The sequence below is a fragment of the Stenella coeruleoalba genome (genome assembly GCF_951394435.1).
Source record: "Stenella coeruleoalba genome assembly, chromosome: 18".
NCBI classification, from domain to species: domain Eukaryota; kingdom Metazoa; phylum Chordata; class Mammalia; order Artiodactyla; family Delphinidae; genus Stenella; species Stenella coeruleoalba.
In genome coordinates, this window is record NC_137164.1 from 7,027,066 (window position 1) to 7,052,731 (window position 25,666).

The 25,666-nt window shown below is 40.9% G+C and overlaps 1 protein-coding gene and 1 long non-coding RNA gene across 2 annotated transcripts in view; both read right to left on the reverse strand.

Annotated features, from left to right (window-relative positions):
- KATNAL1 (katanin catalytic subunit A1 like 1) overlaps positions 1-15,411 on the reverse strand; it is a 75,966-nt gene extending 60,555 nt beyond the window's left edge. The window contains exons 1-3 of the mRNA XM_079902849.1: positions 15,097-15,411; positions 5,671-5,843; positions 3,704-3,864 (exon numbers count right to left, since the gene is read on the reverse strand). Of these exons, the coding sequence (XP_079758975.1) occupies positions 3,704-3,864; positions 5,671-5,832 (323 nt within the window). The 5' untranslated portion in view covers positions 5,833-5,843; positions 15,097-15,411. The remainder of the gene's footprint in view (positions 1-3,703; positions 3,865-5,670; positions 5,844-15,096) is intronic.
- A 3,711-nt stretch (positions 15,412-19,122) lies between these two features.
- The window catches only part of LOC307176560, an 89,776-nt gene continuing 83,232 nt past the window's right edge, over positions 19,123-25,666 (reverse strand). Inside the window, exon 4 of the long non-coding RNA XR_013824833.1 lies at positions 19,123-20,796. This is a non-coding gene — a long non-coding RNA (uncharacterized lncRNA). The remainder of the gene's footprint in view (positions 20,797-25,666) is intronic.

Sequence of the window (25,666 nt, forward strand, 5' to 3'; positions counted from 1 at the left end):
GAACATTTCTCTTCTTGAACAGCAACAAGATAAGAATGCCCACACTCTCATCACTCTTATTCAGCATAATACTGGAAGTCCTAGCTAGAGTAATTAGGCAAAACAAAGAAATAAAAGGCATCCAAATTGGAAAGGAATAAGCAAAATTGTCTTTATTTGCAAATGGTATGATCTTAAATATAGAAAACCCTAAAGACTCAACCAAAAAAACCATTTGAAACTAATCAATGAATTCACTAAAGTTGCAGGATGTAAGATCAACATACAAAAATCAGTTGTGCCTCTATACATTAACAACAAAACATCTGAAAAAGAAACAAAATTATCCCATTCACATTGGCATCAAAAACAATAAAGTACTTAGGAATAAATTTAACCAAGTGAAAGATCTGTACAATGAAAACTACCAGACTTTAATGAAAGAAACTGAAGGAGACACAAACAAATGGAAAGATATCCTACATTTATGGATCAGAAGATTAATATTGTTAAAATATCCATACTACGCAAAGCCATCTACAGATTCAACACAATCCATGTCAAACTTCCAACGGCGTTTTTCACAGCACTAGAAAGAAGAATCCTAAAATTTGTATGGAGACACAAAAGACCAAAAATAGCCAAAGCAATCATGAGAAAGAAGAACAAAGCCAGAGGCATCACACTTCCTGATTTCAAACTATACTATTGATACAAAACTATAGTAATTAAAACAGTATAAAAACAGACACACAGACCAGTGGAACAGAATAGAGAGCTCAGAAATAAACCCCTGTCACATAATAGTGACAAGGGAGCCAAGAACACTCAATGGGGGAGAGGATAATCTCTTCAACAAATCCTGTTGAGAAAACTGGATAACCACAGCGGAAAAAATGAACTTGAACCCTTATCTTACACCACGCACAAAAATGAACTCGAAATGGATTTAAAAGACTTAAAACATAAGGCCCAATACTGCAAAACCCTAGAAGAAAACACAGGAAGGAAGCTCCTTGATATTGGTCTTGGTAATGATCTTTTTAGATGACACCAAAAGCACAAGCAACAAAAGCAAAAATCAACAAATGGGACTACATCAAACTAAAAAGCTCCTGTATGCAAAAGAAGCAATAAAAATAAATAAATAAAAAGGCAACCCACCAAATGGGAGAAAATATTTGCAAACCATAAATCAGATACGGGGTTAATATCCAAAATGTTAAGTAAATATATGTAAAGAACTCATACAAGTCAATAACAACAACAACAACCCAATCAGAAAATGGGGAGAGGAATTAAACAGACAGTTTTCCAGAGAAGACATCCAAATGACCAACATGTACATGAAACTATGCTAAACATTATTAATCATCAGGGAAACGCAAATCAAAACAACAATGAGACATTACCTCGCATCTGTTGGAATGACTATTATCAAGAAGACAAGGGATAAGGGTTGGCAAGGATGTGGAAAGAAGGGAATCCTTGTGCACTGTTGGTGGGAATGAAAATTGGTTCAGCCACTACAGAAAAGAGTATTAAGGTTCCTCAAAAAATTAAAAATAGAACTACCAGACGACCCAACAATTCCACTCCCGGGTATATAACTGAAAGAAATAAAAACAGGATACTGAAGAGATATATGCATTCCCACATTGACTGCAGCTTTATTTACAATAACCAAGATATGAAAACAATGTAAGTGACCACTAACAGATGAATGGATAAAGATGATGTGGTACACATATACTACAATGGAATATTATTCAGCCATGACAAAGAAGGAAACCCTGCCATTTGCAACAACATGGATAAACCCTGAAGGCATTATGCTAAGTGAGTTAAGTCATACAAAGAAGGACTAATGCATGTTACTTATATGTGGAATCTGAAAAAGCCAAACTTGTAAAAACAGCGAGTTGAAGGGTAGTTACCAGGGGCTGGGAGATGGGGGTGGGGGCAGGGAGTTGGGAAGATGGTGTTTAACGGCACAAACTTGCAACCAGTAGTTAAATAAGTCCTAGAAATCTAATGCACAGCACAGCGATTAAACACTACAATACTGCATCACATACTTCAGAGTTGCTAAGACACTGTATCTTAATTCCCACCAGAAAAAGAAATGATAACTATGTAACGCGATAGAGGTGTTAGCTAAGGCTACTGTGATAATCCTATCACAATATAGAAACATATCAAATCAACAGACTGTACACCTTAAACTTACACAATGCTGTGTCAATTATATCTAAATAAAAATAGTGTCAGCTTTTAGCTTTAAACAAGAAATGTATTTCTAAATTAATGACTTTCAGGAAAAAACAAGGTATTTATTATACATACATAAAATTTTCAAGTCTGATCCATCAAAATGCCATTATATTTACTTTGGAACTTCCTATGACTCTTGAAACAGTGCTTTTTGAGGGGGTAACAGTCACCTTAATCCAAAACACCTGAGGGTGGCTACATCTGAGGAAAGCACTATATTACTGTAGACCTTAGAAAAGAATCATCATCTAGTGTTTTTATAATGGGAATCATAAAATTATCTCTAACTCAGTGGAAAAAAATCCTGAAGGAATAAATTAACTACATTTCACAGTTCTTTAAATGCTTTTAGGAAATTTTAAGAGATCAACAAGCTAAATACATGATCACAGCTACTAACCAAAGGGATATTTATTTTCTATGATGCAACACTCTGGTCACAATATACAACTTCACAAAAAAGGGGACTGAAAGCCAGAAAGACCTAAGCTCAGCTCCTGGTCTAGCCTAACTTACAGGTCAAGGTCTCCCAAACCTCAGTTTCTTTACCTGTGGAATTAATGAAGTTACTCATTCAATGTTGGCTGAATGCCTACTATGTGCCAAACACTGTGTGAGCAGTGGAAGTTTGCTATTTGTTATTTGTTTTGAGTAAATAAAACCATGGTCCTTGCCCTTGCAAAACTCCTAATCTTGTCAAGAGACAAAGAAACACAACATAACTAGGATGAACACTGTTATGCGAGGGAAACCAGAAAAGGCTGCAGAGAAGACAAGCAGTTTAGCTGAGACTCGAAGAATGAATATGAGTTGCTTAGATGGGGACTGTGGTTATTCCTTGAGGAAGAACAGACTATGCAAAGACAGGAAGGCAGCAAAGAAGAAGAGAGACTTTTAATGCAGATGATGCACAGAGCACCAAGAAGATAAACTTCAAGCCTTATTGACACACTAGGGAATTTGCCCTTTAGGGCAAATTTAGGGAAAGGTTAGGGAACCTTTAGGGAAAGGTTAGGTTCCTTCAACACTAAGATTCAGGAAACTGGCTGTATGCCCAACCAGATGAACCCAATTTGTCCACCATTTCATCTAAAGTTGTTAGTCTTTTAAAGCAAAAAAGCTCTGATGCTGACATTATGAAATCTAAAAGAACCTGCTTAACTGATAAATTTATCAGTTAAACTAAAATTTAGGACTAGCAGTAGATTGCTATTGTTTTGATTACAGTAGTAAAACATTCCAAAAGCAAGACAGATGACAAATGATATACTTCTGTTCTTTATCAAATACAAACCCTGTAAACACACGTGTGAAAATTATAAATAGGTATTAAATTTACATGCCCCCCAAAACAGTTTTTCACACTTTGTTCAAATAAAGCTTTACTCTCTTCACTCTGAATATCAATTAACTATAGAAGTACCTAAAGAGAATGTAAGGTCCCAGTTACCTGTGTTCTGCAGGCACAGGGGGCGGCCAAACAGCAGGATCTCTAAATGGTTCATCTTGACAGGACACAGGGAAATCTGGGGGCTTGTCGATTTTAAAACTTTCCAAAGTGCTGACAATACTTTTAACTTGTTCATATTCTTCCAATAATTCCTGCCGAACCTTAAAAAAATAGTCTTTATGCTACAAAATATTTATATAAATTGCAAATAACAAATTGCTATAGAATTCTAGTTTTCTTAATGTTGTTCAAAGTATGCAAAATGGGTAATTAAAACATAGTTTAAAAAAACAACTATTTAAAGTTACATAGGAGGCCAAGAATTGGTTTGAAGACATGGTAATATATATCTTTTCTTAGTGCAAGTCGTTATATATCTTTCATGAAGAAATTCTTTCTACCAAAGAATGTGATGACCATTAAGACAATTTAAAACAAGCAACTAAGTTAGTAAGAAGTTAACCATTCCCAGAAGTCTATGTTATGCTAAATACTTTTAATATATTTGTAAGCTTCCTCAAAAATTGTCAGCCAAAATGCTGATAGGAAATCAGCATTTCCTATCCCCAATATCACAAAATACGAAATGACTGTCGTGAGCATCTGAAAGCCTGAAGTGGTGTAATATTGATACTAAGAATTACCCATTTCCAATTTAAATTCTGCCTCACCAAGGTCTGAATCCTCTTCACCTTGTTTAAAATCTTTCAAGTCCTGGCTAAAGTTTATTTTGAGCTCAAAGGCAAGATTTTTCCCATATTTAAAAACCTTCACTGAGCACCAACTATGTGGAAATTCTCATGTTTTCGAACTTTGAGCCCAAACTAATTTTCAAAGACAAGCAGGTAATAGATTGAAAATTACATTTATAAATTAATTTTAACAATTTTAATTTTCTTAACCAGAAAGCACACTTCCCTATAAAGCAGAGCATAAGAAACTTTCCCTTAACTTTATCTCAAATAATATATAGAAAGGAACATATAAGGGAGTCACAGAACCAAAGAAAAATCTAAATTCAACTAATATATGCAATTATAGGCTACACTTAGAGAAATGAAATTTCAGAACCTAACAGAAAGAAACATAGTAGAAGTACCAGAACAAAAATGGTCACTATTTAACACAATTAAGAACAGGTCAAAAATATTTCCATGCTAGATTAATAAACAACTCCTGCCTGGGGCTAGGATGCAGGATAGAACACAACTAAAAATTTCAACTTGAGTTAAAGCGAGTGTATTGTTCTCACTCAACATAATTTGGTTAACACTTAAGTTGGAAAATAAGCCAAATTTACCCTGAAAACTTAGTAAACCATCAATTTCTGACCAGTGGAAAACTTAAAAGAAACACTTGAAAGGCATTAGCACATAAATGAAACTTCAAAGAAATGCCTGACTTTGTACTTTTAATTTTAAAAGGATTTTAAGTTTTAAGAGTAAGTGGGGAAATTCTAATTCAAGTTTTTATTAACTGTAATATTATATAACCAAGTTGTATAGTCAAGAGACACAGCAAATATATTAGTGTTTTTTATTAGATTACTGACTCCTTTGTATTTATAAGCAGTCTTTCAAAAGAAGAGGAAATCTTCTTAAAGGAAAAGTTTTATGAAATGAGTCAAAATTACATGTAAAATGAAAGGGGAAAGGGCAAGTAGAAATACCTTATTTCAAAAATTTGTAATCACACACAATTAGTCAACTGATCAGGGAAAAGAATTAAAAGTAGATTCAATTTGAATTAAATATCTTCAAAATATGTCTCATAAAATATATTATCAAAAGTATATAAAATATTAACTGGGAAAGACAGAAAACTATTCAGAGTACATTTTAAATATATTTCAGTATTCAGACAAATAAGAGCTATTTACAAAAATCTCAAACTAATTTTCTAACTCTTATCTTTCAAGTATAACAGACCGCCGCCCTCATTCACTGAACACTTGAACGTGACCTTACCTGCTGCCATTTGCCTTTGACAGCTGGGTCTCTGACTGACTGGCAATGTCTCTGAATCTGCTGTATCACCCCCTGGTAATATACCATTGATGAGTCATAATTTCCAAGAAGTGCATATTCTCTTCCTTTCTTTGCATTGTCACAAATCTCAGCCAAATTCATCTTTCAGAGACCTAAACATAAAATATGACTTTTTATTAAGTTTTCAGTACTGACTTTAAAGTATTTCTTATTATGATTTAAAAGATCTGCTTAAAACTACTTTGAAAGTCAAAATGGTTCTCTCACTCTTTGAGGTTATCTGAATGCATCTTATAATACTGAACAAAATTCCCAATTTTGGAAATACAAAGGAGATCACAAAAGAACACACAAAGAGATAATAAGGAGACAAATTACACAGCTCTGAACTATCGATTTATGTTACAGGTAAATAAATTAGACACTAGTTCTCCTTGCTCATTTATAATTACTACACGCTGCAATAATAGTAAAGATGAACTTGCTTTATTTTAGTCCACCTATTCTTGACAATGTAAAAATAAATATATGAATATCTCACATTTTCCAATGACATCAACAATTAAAACTGCAGAAACTATTTCTCACTAAAACTATTTGGCCCCAAGAACAAAAAGTTAAGGAACTTTTTGACTTAAGGAACACATTTTAAAAGAACAGCCTATAGTTGTCCATGCATCGTTTGTATACATTTAATTGTTCCATACAATTTAAATCTAAGCAAAAACCTGTGAATTAAACTACCTGAGCTCTTTTTGCTCCTCATGTTGTAATCTTCTATGACCCTGTCATTTGTAGCTTTTTGTCTGTGCAAATAACTATCATTAATCTTTCCCCTTCTATAAGATGCTAGGAAAAAATATCATCTGAACCTCTGGTTTCCACCAAAGCCCTCCAGCCCAGTAATTCTGGCTTTTCTTCCAGGCTTCTCTAAAGTCTCCCAAGATCATCCAAGGCTTCTAAGCAAAGCTGCTTTCCACCGAAAACTACAAAGAGTAGGAAGTCCAGAGATACAGGAGAATGACATCTTGGGAATGAGTCCAAATTGACCTACTCTTATTTCCTGGAACAGTAAACCAATGAATACACTTGGTAGAGAAAAATCAAAATATTTCTCCATGCCTTCCTGAGGGAATTAAATTTTGATGTGGGTGGCTTGGCCCTTCCTCTCTACTTCTTATCTATTCTTAAGGGGCTCAAAAACTCTTCCTCAAAATTAACTGTCTCTAGTTCTAGTCATTTCAGCTGACTCCAGTACATTTCTGAGAATAAAATTGTTTCCTTTATGTGTTTTGGCATATTATTTGCCCCTTCTCCAGGCATAGGTTCCTTGAAGGCAGCATCTATGTTACTTGAGAATCACACTGCAGCAAATAGTACACTACTGTTACACAGTAAGAAATGTCAACATTCAGTAGATCTACCCACAGAAAATAGGACAACCACGGAAAGCCTCCTCTTCAAATTAGAACAATTCTTCAAATTAGTCACTGTGAGACAAAAGCATTAATTCTGCTAATATGTACAGGTACACAAATATGCAGACTGAAAATATCTCGATGGAAAGCAGGGGTCAGCAAACTTTTTCTGTAAAGGGCCAGAGAGTAAATATTTTTAGCTTTGAGGGGCAATGGGCAAAATCGAGGATATTATGTAAGTACTTATATAATGAGACAAAAATGTCCACAATTTTTATCGACAAAATTCAAAATATTATAGTAGTAATAGTTGAGTACCACTTTTTGCAAAACAGGTCTACTAATAAGAAAGGAACTCTTTTGTGGGGGGATATTTCATGTAGTTCAGATTCAAAGTTACTGTTCCCTATCATCAAAAGCAATTGCAAATGTTCGTATGTTAATGCTGCTCTTTAATAATACTTATGCATTTCATGTTTAAAAGTGTCTTTTTACCCAGATAGGTACTGTCACATAATGATATCAAATCACAAGCATATGATTTCATCCAGCATATTCACTGTTTGGAAAGCATTTAAAGATTTTATTCTTCTCTTGATAATGTCTTTTAGCATGTCATTACATTGCATGTTAATCACTTCCAATTGAAGGGTAAGTGGAAGTATCTCAATTACACAGTTAAATGGATTTCATAATATGGAAATTTCCTTTGCACTTGCATCAAAGTAGTTTGAGCTCAAAAAAATATACTGAAAATCTGGGTGGGAATGGAGATCTCACTTCTTTGCTTTAACTTTTGACAGCAAGGAAAGCTATATAAAATAGCTTGGTATTACTTGTGATTCAAACATTAGTTGGCATTGAAATAACTTTTAGTTTTGCATATAAGCACTGTTTGGTCCTGTAATTTTCAGTTGATTCATAAAGAAACATTATTAAGTCTGCAGCCAAACTGATTTCCAAAGCCATTCAGTGTTCAGTAATAGTGGGTGAGAGCAGTTCCTCTCATTCAGAAAAATTTCAAATCAGCCCTTAGCTCAAGCGATTACAATAGAACTTTACCACTACAAGCCACCAAACTGCTGTGTCGCAGGGGCAAGTCTATTTCTGACAAAGATTCATGGAACTGACAATGGCTAAGTCCTCAAGAGCAACACTCGAGTCTTAAGACACTAATGCTTCCTTACTACATGATAGATTCAAATATTCTCTGCAAAACACCTGCTGATAAAAAAAAAACAGTGAAGGGCTTCCCTGGTGGCACAGTGGTTAAGAATCCGCCTGCCAATGCAGGGGACATGGGTTCGAGCCCTGGTCCGGGAAGATCCCACATGGCACAGAGCAACTAAGCCTGTGCACCACAACTACTGAGCCTGTGCACTAGGCCCCACGAGCCATAACTACTGAGCCAGCATGCTGCAACTACTGAAGCCTATGCACCTACAGCCCCTGCTCTGCAACAAAAGAAGCCACCGCAATGAGAAGCCCATGCGCTGCAATGAAGAGGAGCCCCTGCTCACAGCAACTAGAGAAAGCCCGTGTGCAGCAACGAAGACCCAACACAGCCAAAAATAAATAAAATAAAAAATAAATAAAATTTTAAAAAACAGTGAAGAGCCAACAACTTTAACCATGCTACATTTTCACAGCTCTGTAAATTTGTTCACCTAAGCCTTTTTCTGTTCTACACATATTTTTTGCCACCCCGAGTTTCAACACATCTTAACAGATTCCACTTCAGGTTGTACAGAATTCGTGTTTTCTCAACTTTTTATAAGTATTCCTGTCTGTAGCTATTCCACAAATACTATTCATTAAATGTAATTTTTCAGTAACTTCAAACTCAGCATTGACTTCTCAAATAAACACTTAAGCTGTTTTGGTAACATCTGTCAATTCATCAAGAGCCAAGGAAAACCAATCAAAATCATTTGCCTTGTTTTATTTAATTGATTATTGATGTCCTCAATAGCAACTGTTCTCACCAGAAGGCTAATAGTCACAAGCAAGTTTATTTTCTCCAGACACATTTCTTTGGCTGCTACAATCAAACAAGATTTACTTAAATTACCATTGGTAAATGACTTCCTTGTTTGGCCAACAAATGAGACACTCAGAAACTTACTCTGGGTGCAGCCTGATTTTCGTTTTTTAATTTTGTGAAGAAATTCTGCTTAAAAAGATATTCCTTTTTAAGTTTTCTAACCACTGCTTTCCTATGAATTGGGAATACCATGACGAGTGATTACTCTGGTAATGTCAGTGTAAATTGTATGTCTTTAGCACAGCTATAGTGTCATTGCATAACAATCAAAATGCTTTGTCATTTACTTCGATATTCTACACTCCACTGTGCTTTAAAAGTATAAATATGTCAAGTCCATTTTTCTCATCTTTTCTTGTTTTGACATGATGGGAATCCGCTGACAATGAATGAAGTAAAATGTCACAGTACAGTGATATGCAGGGCACGTGAAACACTGTGATTATAGTGCACACCAAGCAGCAGTGCAAAGCAACGGGAACATCACGAAGTCTCTACTCCAACTACTGAACTCTGCACAAAAGTAGCCATAAACAATATGTAAACAAATGAGTGTGGTTGTGTTCCAATAAAACTTTATTTATAGACACTGATATCTGAATTTCATTTATTTTCACGTCACAGAACACTATTCTTCTTTTGACTTCTTTAACCATTAAAAAAAAGGAAAATAACATTCTTAGTTCATGGGCCATACAAAAATAAGGAGCAGATTGAATTTGGCCCCCAGACTATAGGTTGCCAACTCCTGCTTTCAGCTTGTCTTAAGACTCTAGGAAAATAAACACATATTAACCCAAAAGAAGTAGAAGGAAGAACATAATAAGGTTAAGAGCAAAAATCAATAAAATAGAACAGAAAAAAAAAAAAGAAATTTCTATGTAGCCAAAAGCTGGTTCTTTGGAAAGATCATTAAAAATGATTAAACCTCTAGTATTACTGACCAAGAAAGGGAGAGAGAAAACACAAATTACCAAAATCAGAAATGATGGAGGGGTTATCACTACAAACTTTAGAGCTATTAAAAGGCAAAAGAGGGCTTAATGAAATGGACAAGTTCTATGAAAGTCACAACATACCAAAGCTATTTCTCAAGAAGAAACAGAGTAATTAATCTGAATAGTCCTCTGTCAATCAATGAAATTCAATTTGTAATTTAAACTCTTTCCACCAAAAAAAACCCAAAATAAACAAACAAAAAAAAACTCCCAAAACACTCCAAATCCAAAAGGTTTCACAAGTGAATCCTCTCAAGTACTCAGGGAAAAAATAAACCAATTCCAAACAAACTCTCTCAGAAAAAGGAAGAGGTGGAAAAACCGCCAACTCATACTTTAAGGCCAGCTTTACCCTGATACCAAAACCAGACATTATAAGAAAAGAAATTTACCTACCAGTATCCCTCAGGAACACAGATACAAAAATATTTAAATTTTAGCTAATCAAGTCCAGTATATAAAAAGGATAACACATTATGACCAAGTGGGGCTTATACCAAAAATTCAAGGTGGTTTCTATTAAAAAACCAATCAGTATAATTTTTTTTTTTTTTTGGCGATACGCGGGCCTCTCACTGTTGTGGCCTCTCCCGTTGCGGAGCACAGGCTCCGGACGCGCAGGCTCAGCGGCCATGGCTCACGGGCCCAGCCGCTCCGCGGCATGTGGCATCTTCCCAGACCGGGGCACGAACCCGTGTCCCCTGCATCGGCAGGCGGACTCTCAACCACTGAGCCACCAGGGAAGCCCGATGAATCTTTTTATATAGATCAAATTATCATTTTGTAATGTAACTACTACCTGATCTACCTGCTTAATGTGGTCAAGTAAAGTCACAGAACATGGCCTTTTGTCAAAGAGAACTGAGAATCCTGCCATGTTGTTGGTAAGGAAGGGGGAGAAGGGGGAGAGAAAGGCCTCCGGTTACGGAGCACTTCAGGTTTACCTCCGTTAAACTGTCTAATCTTCCCAAAAATCTTATAGATAGCATTAACATCTTTTTTGAGTGGGGCGGAGGTCTGGAAACATGCGCATGATCACATGGAAAATAAGCTGTAGTTCCAGAAGTGGACAACAGATCTATCTGACCCCTCCCACTGCACCACACTCAGGAAATGATCCTTGGAGAAATGTTCTCTGTAAAAGAATATCACTGTATATGTTGAGAAACTAAAGTATTGATCCAAAAGATCTGTAAGGGTCTTTCTAGTTTTAGTGTGATATTTATACAAATAGACAGCAATTATCAGTTTAAATGAATAAATCTAAAGTTATTGAGGAATGGTCCAATCATAAGTTCTTGGCCTGAATTCTCTTCTCTTCAGAACACATTAGGATATTGGTTTCCTCACTATTTTAAGCTTCCCCTTAGTAAACCAATCAAATTATAAGGAAAAAAAATTGCACCGCCTGGTGTTTTGCTGTCATCTAATCAATGAAACAATTCTTACTTGTCCTAGCTCAGGTTCCATAGTGGCTATTTCAAATCTCCACTATTCTCCTTTCCTAACCCCAATCTCATCTCTCATCAATTGACGTTTACTTCTATCCACCTCTTAGGGGCCATAAGCTTTGAACTCTCACCTTTTACCACCCAACCTATAAATACCTGTATCTATTCGCATCTCTTCCTTTTTCAGAGCATCTCCCCTCCTATCAACACTAGCATGCTGCCTAGTAACACAGCTAGAACTTAGCTGCTGCTTATGAAACGTACCAAATTCATTCTAGCCTAATTCTTCCACCCTGCTCATCCCATCCTTTCCTACTTTCTCAGGGATCTCGATCAGCTCTCTCCTCGCTCTTCGTCGCCTACATTGTCACACATTTCCTCTTTATTGGCTCTTTCCTTAATAGCTTGTCATCAATCTTTAAAAAAAAAACCTATAAACCTCTTTTAGTTTGCCTCAACTCTTTTTCTTCACAGTCAAGCTTCTTTAAAAAGAAGTGTGACTGGAAATTTTAATGTTAAGGAAGTACTGTTGAATTTTTTAAGTAGGCAATACTACAGTTCTATTTTTTTTTTTAAAGAATCCTTAACTTTCAAAGATACATAATGAAATAATTACAGATAAAAAGATATGATATCTGAGTCTAGCTTTAAAATAATCCATGGGACTTCCCTGGTGGTGCAGTGGTTAAGAATCCGCCTGCCAGTGTTGGCAGGGGACACCGTTCAATCCCTGGTCCAGGAAGATTCCCACGTGCCGCAGAGCAACTAAGCCCGCACACCACAACTACTGAGCCCACGAGCCACAGCTACTGAAGCCCGCGCGCCTAGAGCCCGTGCTCCGCAACAAGAGAAGCCACCGCAATGAGAAGCCTACGCACCACAACGAAGAGGAGCCCCTGCTCACTGCAACTAGAGAAAGCCCGTGCGCAGCAACGAACATCCAATGCAGCCAAAAATAAAAATTAATTAAAAAAGAAATAAATAAAATTATCCAAATGTGGGCAGAGATTATAGACGAAACAAAATTGGTCATGTGTTCATTCTCCAAGCTAGGTGATGGCTACATGGGGCTCATTATTCTGTTTTCTTTTGTGTATGTATTAATACGGAAACTCTTTTCAAGTAGCCTATGCCCAGATTCCTCTTCTTCATTTTTGCAAAGTTTAGAAATGATGTGCAGTCACCAAATCCACTGGACACATTTCAATCTTTGCCTTACTCACCCTCTCCGAGGCACCTGGACCACTCCCTCCCTGCTTCCTGCTTTCCTCTCCTTCGTCATTTGTTATGATGCTTTCTGCGGTTCTTCTCCTTGCTCTCTGCCTCCTGACCTCTCAGCCTCATCTGTGGGCTCCCACTTCCTTTCAAACACACCTCCCTCTCCCCAGAAACTCAACTCCCCTGTAAATGCTGCTGTTTCTCAAGAGATCCACATCCAAACCTCTTCTTTTTTCATAGCTACACATTCCTCCTATGTGAGCTGGTCCATTCTCTCCTGTAACTACTTATCTACACGTAAACCTCTACCTCTGAGCTCTGTCCAGAACTCTGGATACAAATGCCTCCTTCCCTGAATATCAAGGAACCTTGAACAAATACTCAAAAGTAAACCGATTTATCTTTATCTTTTGCCCCCGATAAAAACCTGCTCCTCCTCGTCTCAATCAGTGGTTTCAATATCCCATCAGTCATCCTAGCCAGAAAACTAAGAATCATTTGTCTTAGGATTCCAAATCTTTCTAGCCCCCAACATCCAAACTCTTATCAAGTCATATCAATTTTACCTCTTAAATACTCCTGCAATCCATCTATTCCCATAGCTCCGACTGCTTACTTTAGGCTCTTTTCCTTACTGGACTTTTTTTTTTCCCCCCCTAAAACTGGTTTTCCTATCACCTCTCTCCTGGATCCATTCTCCACACTGGAGCCGGAGGTCTTTCTAAAATCCAAACCCAATAAATGGCACTACTCCATCAGAAATTCTTCAACAGTCACCCCATGTTGAGGAAAAAATTCTAAACGCTTTGTCATGGTACCAAGTACTTCGAGACCTGGTCTCTCCCACTACATTGCAAGTATTCTGGGATTTAGTCATCAGAATGACCTAGGGTTCCGCAAACACAAAGCACTCCAATTTTTCCTTTGCTTTTGTAATGCCATTTGCCTAGAATGACTCTCCTCAGCCTCTCTCCAGGAAAAGCTTAAGCAACTTTCCTAACACAAGTCAAATGTCACATCATTCTGGAGGCTTCTCCTAATCTCCCTAGACAAGAGTCAGGATCTTTCTTCCAAAGGGTGTGGAGAACGGCATGAGTGGTTGAGATCATGACTGAGATGAGCTAGACCCACGTGGGTTGAAATCCCAGGTTCACATCTTATCAGCTATGCCTTTGGGCAAGGTCTCTAAGGCTGTTTCCTCATCTCTAGATAACAGCAGTGGGATTGCATGCAAAATACGCCAGAGTACCTCCCACAAAGTAAGTATTCAATACACGTCACTGTGATATTACCACGTATTCCCACTCGAGGCTCACAGCAACTTGCACCTCTCTCCCACACTACTGTGATGACACGAATGTGTGCCCACGCAGGACACAGACTATATTCTATCATCTCTCAATTCCCACCACCTGGCATCTATTGCCTGGCACATAATAGGTCCTTAACAAATCTTGAATGAATAAATAAGGTATTTCAAATCCTTATACTGTATACCGTAAGGTCTTGATTTTTTTCTAGTGGTCTTACTAAACCTACTTTTTATCTCCTCCTATGAAACTGCTACTTTAAGTATAGTTTACAGAGGCCAACTTCATTTAATGGAAATAAAAGGAATTTTATAGTGGCCTTATGATGTTTTCTTGTTTTAAAACATACACACACAAAATAAGCCCACAATACATCAATAATTTCCCAACATACCACTGTAAAATGCCAAATTTCTAGGATGGTATTCTACCTATCGAAAAATGTTAAAGGGTAGACAAGGCAGGTTTTCTACATCTGTGTCAGCTTCCTTACCGCCAGGGCCTGAGCAAACTTCAGGTGCTAAGGTGTATTCCAGAGCATTAAGAAAAAGAAAGAAAGAAAGAACACGGCGCTTTTCATTCTGAAAAATGGTCCTGAGAAATTCTGAAAAATGTTATAAAAAATAAAATAATTATTACTACCCACTGCTAAAAAAAATGAAATAAAAAGACAAGTCTGTATTTCAAAAACATTAGTGATTTAAAGTTGAACTGAGGTTTCAAATAGAATCAAAATATGTGTCGGCAGTGTTCAGGCTAGTAGGCAGGGGTGGATCTTGACCCTCAATAAATAAAATGCAAAACGCAAAACGGTAAAAATATCAGATACTACCATATAACAGCATGGTATCTTTTCTCTACTTCTACACTTAACCTTTAAACATTAATGCCCTTTGAGTAATTATTAATCAATGGGTTTAATTAATGCAAACACCTAACTACTTCAGAACAAATCTGATCAAATACCTAGAAATAAAGGAGGGAATCAGGGAAAAGGAGAAACGCCTGTTAAAATATAGTTTTTCGGGTCTCCCATCAAACGTGTGCCATACATACGGTTCTGCACCGAGAGGCAGCAACCTGAGGGGGAGAGGCGCCGAAGGCCCGAGGCCCTGCAGCCTGGGCGGCCGCTCCTCCCAGAGACTACGCGGGGCGGTGGCCGGGCCGGGGTGGGGCCAGTTCTGCAACCGGGGCGGGCCAAATGGCGGGGCGGAAAGCCCGAGTCTCACCTCCACTTCCCCTTCCCAGCGCTCAGAACCCAATTCCGCGACCACCCCAGAACCCCCCTCAACACAAAGAGAAAGATTGTCTCTCCCCGCTCGGCTCAAAGTGTATCGGTCTTTCCCAGCTGTCGGGGACGCCGGGCTTTGTAGTTCTCCCGTCCAGGCCGCCCCGCCAAGGCCGCGAGCCCAAGGAACCGCTGAACTACAATCCCCATCATGCCATGCGCTCCCGCGGCTCTCCCCGTCCCGCACGGCACGCACTGCCTCCCCCGCCGCGCACAGCCCCCGCCTCTCCCGCGGCGGGAGCAGGGGTGGGGCTGTCAAACCGGATACCCCACCAGCGGCTCTGTAGCTGGCGCCCGTCTCCTTCGGATTCATTACCTAGGTGCCGCAGGTCGACCGACCGTTTTGCTGCGGTCCAGGTGGGGTGGGGGTGGGGCATAGGCCGCCGCCGCCGCGGAGTCCGTTAGTTCGCGACGTGCGTGTAGAGGCGGCGGCGGCGGCGTACGGTTGCCATGGCAGCCGTGGGCCTGTAGGGCGTGGGGCTCGAAGTCAGCTCTGGGGAGGAGCCTGGGAACCCACCCAGGTGCCGGGGCAGGGAGGCACTAGGGTGCGCCTAGGAGCGGAGGGAGACGGTGGCATTGAGGGGGACGGGTGACGAATTGAACTCCGGTGCTGCCGATGAGCCCTGCGCGGCAGCGTCCAATCCCCGTGGCAGGACGCGTGTCCGTTCTCTCGGCGAGCGCGTCGAGCCTGCTCTATTCTGAGACGATGCCTGTGGCGTCAGAGGAAGGAGCGGCGCCAGGCTCTTTAAAGGTCGCTGGTCCAGCCCTTCCCTCGCCGCCTATCCTGGCATCCCCGCGGGCCCTGCCTCGAGGCATGTTTGGAACCTAAGTCACCTCTTTTGAGTTTTTTCACCAGTAAAACCGAATTTGCAACCTCTCACACCTCCTTTCTGCCATTTTCTGTGTAGGATAGAAACGAATCATTTAGTGAAGAGTAATGCATGCGGCCTTTAGGATTATTCGGGAGGCTTGAGAATTTGTAAATGGCATTGATTTCACTTGAACATTGATCTATAATATTTCTTAAATAATCGTATGTGGGCTGGCCATGACCCGTCTCAGAGATGCCGTGAGTCTAAAACCCACTTCTTCGTTCACGCCCTGCCGCTACACTGGGTGGCTGATAACCAGGGGCAACTTAATTGGTCTGATGCTCAACGTTTTAATCTGCAAAATGGAGGTAAGAGCCATTTCACAGTGCTCGTGAGAAATAAAAGCACTGATGCTGATGAAGCATTCTAAAACAAAGCCTGGCATTCAACAGTAACTTTTAAATATTAGTTCTTTGATCCATCGTGATAAGAGCCAGAAGGGTGGGCGCCTGGAGGTGAGGGTGTGGTTTGAAGAGGGAATTTTTCTGTAGTGATAGAAAAGCTCTATATCTTGCTTAGATTTGGGTTCCAAGGGTATATGCATTTGTCAAAACTCATGAAATGCTACACTTGAGATTTGTACATTTCACTGTAGGTAAATTTACCTCAAAAAAAAGAACATTAAAATAGCAGCTATTATTATTAGAGCTGTAGACTCTCATAGAGACCACAGACATATTCTAGGTCCAGTCTCCAGAGTGTGCAGGTGAGGAAAATGAGGCATATAGATTTAAGTAAATGGAGGAGGAAGGAGGCATTACTGACCCTGTCATTTTCTAGTAATAAAAGCCTCTTGAGAATTTATGATTGAAAATAGCAAGCTGCTGTGTGTCATCAGTTTTCAGTCGGGGTCACCTTGTCCACAGAGATTTTGTGGAAGGCCAGTGTTCTCTCCAAGACTGCATATGCCTTGGGGGCTTACAATTTCAGGGTCACTTCTGGCTCTGAGCTCTTGTTTTCTCTAAATAGTTAGACTGCCTCACATCTCACCTCCTGCAACGCTTTTTTCTCCTGCTGACACACAATGTGGAAAGCAGACTCTTTTTGGTTGTTCGTATAGCAGACTCTTCTGAAGGTTTGTAGCAACCAAAGCGTTCTGAATGAAAGATGCAAATAACCTAAAATTATAATTCCCTGCTCTTAAAAGTCCTTCAGTATCCTAGCGGCCTTGGTATCCACCGACCCCCATCCTCTTTTAGTATGAACCGCAGCTTCCCACTCTCCATCATCTCTGTGGTCCCATCCCTCCCGTCCTATTTTCTCTCCTTATATAGTACTTTTACTTATCTCTGTCTCCGAATCTATACTTAGGGTCACCTTCCATTCCTAAACTGTTTATCAAAGTATTTTCCTACACACAAAAAAGTGCCTTGCCAAGAGAAACTGTAATGCCAGCTATTAAAATAATTGTCTTCACCCCAGAATATTTCTGCATATTCTATTTGATTCAGCCCACATTATAGTTACTCAATAAGTAAGCAGCTTACGCACATGATGTGTTTAGGCTACCTACAGAGTGGATTCAATTATGAGAACTATTTAGTATAAGTTAGGAAGCAGTTGATAGTAGCTAGAATCTGATGTCCAAGAGAAAGAAAAGAAACCAAAGTCTTCGTGGTCACAGCTTATATTGTGCAGAAGAAATGACAGCATTCAAACAAGAAAATCCAGAACAAAACCTAAGTATTAAGCAATCACAGAAGCAACACCCGGACCTGTCACCTCTAGCAATTTGGTCACAACTGTGCATATATTTTAAGGCTATAAATAGACTTTCCTTTACTCCTGGGGAAGATGATACTGATCGGCTCCCAGCTGAACACATGTTTAGTCAGGGTGACAGGTTCACCTGATCCATCGATCCTTCACCTGGTTTCCTGTGTTCACAGTCACTTGCACTTGCAAAGCAGCTGGCTGGGGTCGCAGTGCAGCCTACAACCATGAAGAGGTCTCCAAACGCAAGGTCCCAACGCATAACCCTCCTTGTTTTCTGAAGTTGGGATCCCAGAGCCTCCATGCAGCAGGACAAGCCCCTTGAGGAGAGTGGATGACAGCAGCGAAAGGAAACAGCTGCTTTGCAGGAAGCTGAAGGAGGGCAGTCATGCACAGGAAGACCACGAGCCACTGAAGCACAGCCTTAAAAAACAGCGTGGCTCTGGATGGCTGGGAAACTACGGGGACTGCCTGTAAACTTTAGGTGGGTGTTTTCACTGGATACTTTCTACCAGTTGAAGTGATAGTTAAACACACTGTGCAAATTCAAAAGATGGGGCTGAAAGTAATAACAGATTAATCTCCCGAGATAGACAATATGGTGAAGAGCCACCGCCCTCATTAAAGAGACTTTGCGGGAATTCCCTGGTGGTCCAGTGGTGAGGACTCATTGCTTTCACTGCTGTGGCCCGGGTTCTATCCCTGGTCAGGGAACTAAGATCCCACAAGCCACAAGACAGCCAAAAAAAAAAAAAAAAAGAGAGAGAGACTCGGCGCTTCTGGTTCAAAGCCAGAAGTTTTCCCTCAGTCCTCAGTCCCCTGGCCTTGGTAGCCTTTGACTTTACTGACCTCCCTCCTTTGTGCCCCGTGACCTTGGTTCTCTTCAAAGCATCGTCACTGCGTTCTTCACCAGCTCTCCTACCTGCTCCTTAAACGTGGGAATGGTTCCCAGCGTTCAGTCCATAGAGCCTGTCCATGTACGAGGCTTCGTCTTGGCCCCGGGCAACACTCAGATTTCCCTCACTGGTTTTGGCCCCCAGGTCCCAGCGCTGCAGCAAGCATGCAGGGGCTTGTTCTACTGTTCTACTGTCCTCTTCACCTGGAATGCTCCCCCCTCCACTAAATTCTACCTGTTCTATCAAAACTAACTCAGGCCTTTACATGGAACCTTTCCAGATCGTTCCTGCTCACAATCCTACTCTCCTGCCCTGTACTCACAGTATTTCCCACCTGTGTCACCCTCGGACAACTAACCACACTGCCTCGTGACAGATCACGTACTGATTACTCGTTGGCTTTTGTCTTTTCTCCTCACTGGCTTTCAAGCTCCTCTGATGTGCATTTCCGGGTATTCCCCAAAACATCTTTATAATACCTTTTCTGTAAAAAGGACACAAATATTTTTGATTGGTGGCTCCTTAGCTTTTCTCCTTAGGGCAACCTCCTCTCTGGTGGTCCTCCCCCTTCTAGTACATACAGGACACTTGCAGCTTCTTAATACATCCTGAACTGGTGGACCCTGACCAATATGGATCGTGAAGTAAAATATATTTCCTCCTGTGAATGTCGGTGGAAAAGAGCCAAGAACACTACCTTAGAGGAGTCGGGGTTCTTAAATAAACAAGCAGGTGTCCTGCATGTCGAGGGACCAGTCCTGCCAGGTAGAGGTGCTGTGCATTTCAGGTCTGCGAAAAGCGAAGACCCAGCTCCTCCACAGAAGCTGTCTCTGTTGGACCCCAGGCCTACTCTGGCCCCTGAGCCTCACTGCCAATGAGCCTGCAGTGTTCTCCCAGAGCTTGGCCTGAACCCCAAGCTTCGTCTGGAATCTGACCTCTCTCAGAATGTGGACACTCAGCTTTTTCACTTGCTACCCTTGTATTCCTCATTGGCAAGTGGGAGCAAATAGCTAATGATGCAGAAAGCCAGGAAGTGGTACCAGGGGCCTCATAACGTGAATGCAAGGGGAGGATTAAAAAGATTTTCAGGGCAGCAATTTTGTCTCTCTGATGCTGTCTTTTCTTAAAGGTAATGGAGGAGATAATAAGAGAAGGAAATGAAGAAACTGGTACCTGTGTTTCTGTCTTATCCAGCCAAAATGAGGCTTTGCTCTGTTTTATTCACGAACTGTACTTCTGCTTCAGTGCTTCCGTTAGAAGTGAGACTTTCTTTAAAGACCAGCGTCACTTAATCACATATTCCTAATGAAAAGAACTGCTCCCCATTTTAGGGATTCAGAATATTTCCTATGTGTGCCAAAATAAACAGAAAACCTCTTGGCAGTAGCCTGTGGGGATTCTCCTTGCTTGTGATTCTGTATTTCTTTATGCTGATTTAGAAATATGAACAGAAAACTCAGGATTCAAGGTTGTTAAGTGGATTTGTAGCACTCTGGAGTGTTGTGGGTACATAACTCAATGAATGAACCCATAGTCCCCTGTGACAGCTGGAGTCACGGGATTTCTTTGAGCACTGCAGTAAGTCATCGTGAATACTCAGCAAGGTGCTAACACATTCGCAATGCTTCTTTCCCCTAACTATTGTAGGACCTTATATTTAGTAGAAGGACACATAACCAAATGTGCATTACTCGAAAATGTTGGCAAGAGTTACTTCGTTTGTGACAAGCAGAATATCTTCTAGCGAATTGAAAAGCACGTCACCTTCTGATTCAGCCACTGAAGCATGTTACGATGTAGGTGGCGTGTCGCAGAGGAAAAGCAGCTTGTGATCAGGTTTTCTATTCTTAGAAGGCAGTCTTGTGGCAAGCAACCCCAGCCATGAAACATTGCAGGTCTGAATGAAAAACGGAGCAGTTCAGCTGGGATCCCCTTCCTCCTTCCCATTGCAAGAAAATACAAGCCACTCTAGAGGGACCCTCCCATTCCTGGAATACCTTTTTCCCCCCTGGTTTCCTGTGTCCTGTTCTACTGTGACTATAGAACGGAGAAGGATGGGGTTGGGAGGCGCAATTCCATCTCCTTTTCTGGCTCTTGCTTTTCTGCTACATTTTAGGTCTTCTTTGTGATTTATGTGCATAAATGCTACAACGTCATAAATACTGGCTGCATGAATCATTCCTAAATGGTTAACTACTCAAGCAAACCGTTCATCATCCCATCTCTCCTTGGTATTCTCTGCTTGTATTCACCAGGCTGCCGCCTTCCTTTCTCAAATCTCACCTCAAATTTCATGTTTCCAGAAAACCCTCACTAAGAGCTGTGATAAAGAATTCTAACAGCCCTTACTCAACCTCATCTCTGTCCCTTTTCCCCCCAACTTACCTGTTCCCGCTCTCTGAAAGTGAAGTTACAATGACGTGAAGTAGGACAGCAATTACACAAGTTTTGTAAAGTGTCTTCTTGATCTGTGCCAGGATTTACAGCCTCATGGCCAATAAGCATTTCAGTATTGTTTTGTTTTGTTTAACATGTAAAACATACATGAAAAGCATAGAGTTGCATAACAACAACACCTGGTACCCACCACATCCTGATTTGCATTTTGATTATTTTTCAGATGCATGTTTTTTACTATTACTCTATGTTGTAAGCATTCTATAATATTGTTTTATGGGTTTTCAAGCTTTATATAAATGTTATACTATGCTTTCTTGAGATTGCCTTTTCCTGTTCAAAGGTGTGTTTCTGAGGTTGATCCATGTTTATAAACATAAAGTTAGTTCATTCATTTTATTTATTTGTGTATTATTTCTGGCTGCGTTGGGTCTTTGCTGCTGCGCGCGGGCTTTCTCTAGTTGCGGCGAGTGGGGGCTACTCTTCGTTGTGGTGCGCATGTTTCTCATTGCGGTGGCTTCTCTTGTTGCGGAGCACGGGCTCTAGGCGCACGGGCTTCAGTGGTTGTGGCTCGTGGGCTCTAGAGCGCAGGCTCAGTAGTTGTGGCACACGGGCTTAGCTGCTCTGCGGTATGTGGGATCTTCCCGGACCAGGGCTGGAACCCATGTCCCCTGCACTGGCAGGCGTATTCTTAACCACTGCGCCACCAGGGAAGCCCATTTCATTCATTCTAATTGCTGTAACAATATAATACAGTTCGTCCATTTTCTATTGATGGATATTTAGGTCGTTTTCAACCCTGATGTCTTCAGGCATTCAGGCTGCTATAACAAAAAACCACAGACTGGACGGCATATAAACAACAGAAATTTATTTTTCACAGTTCTGGAAGCTAGGAACCAGCAGATTCGGTGTGAGATTTCTAGTCATGGACGGCTGTCTTCTTGCTGTGTCCTCCCATGGCAGATGGGGAGAGGGAGCCCTCTGGAGTCTCTTTTAAAAGGGCAGTAATCCCTGGGCTTATGAACTGGGGAGATGGGACAGAAACATTCAGTCTATAGCAGTCCACCCTTGGCCATCCAAAATTTATGTTGTACTCACATGTCAACTCAAAAGTGTAAAGTCCAAGATCTCCTCCAAATACCATCTAAATCAGATATGGTGAGACTCAAGGTAAGATTTATCCTGAGGCAAATTCCCCAGCTGTGAGCCTGCGCTTCCAAAATACAAAGTGGTAGGATGGTCACAGGACAGGTGTTCCCAGTCCAAAGCGGAGAAATGGGAAAGAAGAAAGCAGAGACAGGCCCCACCCCCGTGGCTCCATGCCTCGTTGGTCCCCTCCTGTGAAGCCTAGCTGGAGGCAGCCATGCCCCCGGGGCTCCTACACTCTCTGGGCAGTATGGATGCTGCCACAGTTTGCTGCCCGAGCCGCACCTGGGGCAGCCGAGGAGCATCCTGCCTGAGTGCAGGTTGCGGACATGTGAGGCAAAGCAGTGCTGCCGGCTATCCCTGAGCTCCTGAGAGCGCCAGCGGCCCCTCCTGCTCTCTCCCGCCCTGAACACAGGCCTGTGATGCAAGTGGCAGCCCTGACAATCTCTGCATCACCTTGGGGGGGAGGGTTATTCTTCCGTTGTCTTGGAGAAGACCTCCTGGCTTCTGTGGAGGTGGCGGATCCCCACCCACCTCCTTATCGAATGCTCGCTTGGCCACATCCTTCGTGTTCTCTCCCAAAGAGCCCTTCTCATTCTTGTCAATATGGACACTGAGAATTTTACAAATCTTTAAGTTCTGTTTCCTTTTGTTAGTAACAATTTCATCTTTAAGTCATTTCTCTCTTTTCACATTTTACCCTAAATAGTCAGGAAGAATCAGGCTACTTCTGCAACTCTTTGCTTAGAAACTGCTTCAGCTAAATATCCAACTTCATTGCTTGCAAGTTCTAACTTCCACAAAACATTAGAACATGAACACAATTCAGTTCTTTGCCACTTTATAAAAAGTACGGCCTTTCCTCTATTGTGCAATAAAATGTTCCTCATTTCCAGCTAAGCCTTCATCAGAATGGCTTTTTCCATCTCTATTTCTACAACATTCTGTTCAGGATTACTTAAAAGGATTGAGGCTTTCTCTATGGCTCTCGTCAGAATCGCCCCTAATGGTCTGTTCATGGCAGTGTTGGCTTTTTCTAGCAGGCACCTCAAAACTCTTCAAGCCTCTACCCATCACCCAGTTCCAAAGCCACTTCCACATTTCTGAATGTTTATTACTGCAGCACCCCACTCCTGGGACTTCACTGATACTAAAGACTGTACAGTGAATATTCTTGGATCTTACCTTGTGCATATGTATAAAAGTCTTTTAGGGCTTATGTCAAGAAGTAGAATAATGGATGGTAAAGCATGTTCATCTTCAATTTTCTGAGATTTTGCCCATTATTTCCTCAAGTGGTTATTCCATTTACAGTCACAGTGCAAAAGAATTCCTGCTTCACCATATCTTGGAATTATCCAGCATTTTTATTTTGCTGGTCTAATGAGCATGGAAGTATGAAGGTGTATTTGGGTTTGAAATGGGTATCTCTGTATGAGTGTTGCTGGTCAGGAATATGAGGCTGAAACCAAGGAGGTAGAGGAAGTCAAATATAAATTAGACAGTGTATTATCTATTGCTGCATAATGAATTACCGCAATCTTATGGGCTCAGGATAGCACACAGTTATTATCACAATTTCTGTGGGTCAGAAGTCCAGGGACAATTTAGCTGGGTTCTCAGCTTCAGGGTGTCTCCCAAGACTATAATCGAGGTGTTGGCCAGAGCTCAGGTCTCATCTGAAAGCTTAACTGGGGAAGGACCCAGCTGCAAGCTCAACTAGCTGTTGGCAGGATTCAGCTCTTTGCAGGCAGCTGGACTGGGGGCCTTAGTTACCTGCTGGCTGTTGGCCAGAAGCTGCCTTCAGTTCTCTGCCCTCTGAGCCTCTTCACAGGGCAACTCATAACATGCCAACCTGCTTCATCAAAGCCAGCAAAAGTAAGACTTGCTAACAAAATGGAAGTCAGTATCTTAAGTGATCTATTCGTGGAAATATCATTCTTGGCATATTCTATTGGTTAGAGGCAAATCACAGATCCCACCCATACTGCAGGGGAGGGGATTACCCAGAAATGTGATACCAAGAGGTGGGGATCATTACAGGTCATCTTAGGCTCCATCTGCCACAGGCGGGTATAATGGTTAAGGATATTGGTTAGCCTACCATTACAGACCCAAACAACAGTGAGCTAAACAAGACTAGAACTTTATTTCTCTCAAATTTAGAAGTCTGGATAGGCAGTACAGGGCTGGTATGGCAGCTCCATAATCATCAGGGAACCATGCTCCTTCTGTGTCATTGATCTGCCATTCACAACATGTGGCTCCTACCTCATTATACAAGAGAGCTGCTCCAGCACTTGCCATTGTGCTGCATTCCAACCGCTCAAATCCACTCTACATACTGTAGCCAGAATAACTGTAGCACAGTTGTGCTAAAATGCAAACCTAATCATGTTGCTCCTCTGGGTAAAAACCTTTCAGCGGCACTCCCAGCCTACAACAGAGCATCTCAAACATTTTTACCTGTACTCAGTACAGGCATACATTTTTATGTACACACACACACACCCCTGTAACTGAAACATAAGTTTCATGCAACAAAACTCACCCTTGCTACGTATCATAGTCTCTGATAGTCCCTGTTCTATTTCATTTATATTTAATTCATAAACTACTAAGGAATGTGGGAAAACACTGGGTACACGGTGACCCGGCTGTGCTTGCTTTTGCTTGCTCTCTGCACTCCAGCCTCCTCCCCTGACCTCTGTGCCTATGTAACTCCTATAAATGTGCCTATAGTCACCTGTCGTCCCAACTGTCCATCTCACCTCCCAGCCCCTCTTGCTCTTCCAGAACCGGCTTAGGCATTCCCTCTGGAACCCATTTCCTGGCCCCCAGTCCCCTTCCGTGTGCCTCCCATTATGCTGATTCTAGTCATCTGTTCACGCTCTGCTTCCCCACGAAACAATCAGTTCCTTAAAAATGGGAACCATGTCTTTCTGGCTGTTTACCCCCCGCTCCTGTATAGTGCCTGACATCAAGTCAAAACTTAAGAAATGTTTCTTACACGAATAAATAAATGAATGAATGTCACAGAGAAAAAAGTTCCTGCCAACATTTATTGAAAATCTATTGAATGTAGAGTACTGTGCTGAAGAGAATTATGGAAAAAAATCGTGGAAGTTGACAGTGATAAAGTTTTTTAAATAGGTATAAAATGACCTGTGTTTATAAATAAGAAGTGTCTTTATATACAACGAAGTACCGTCAGATTTCTC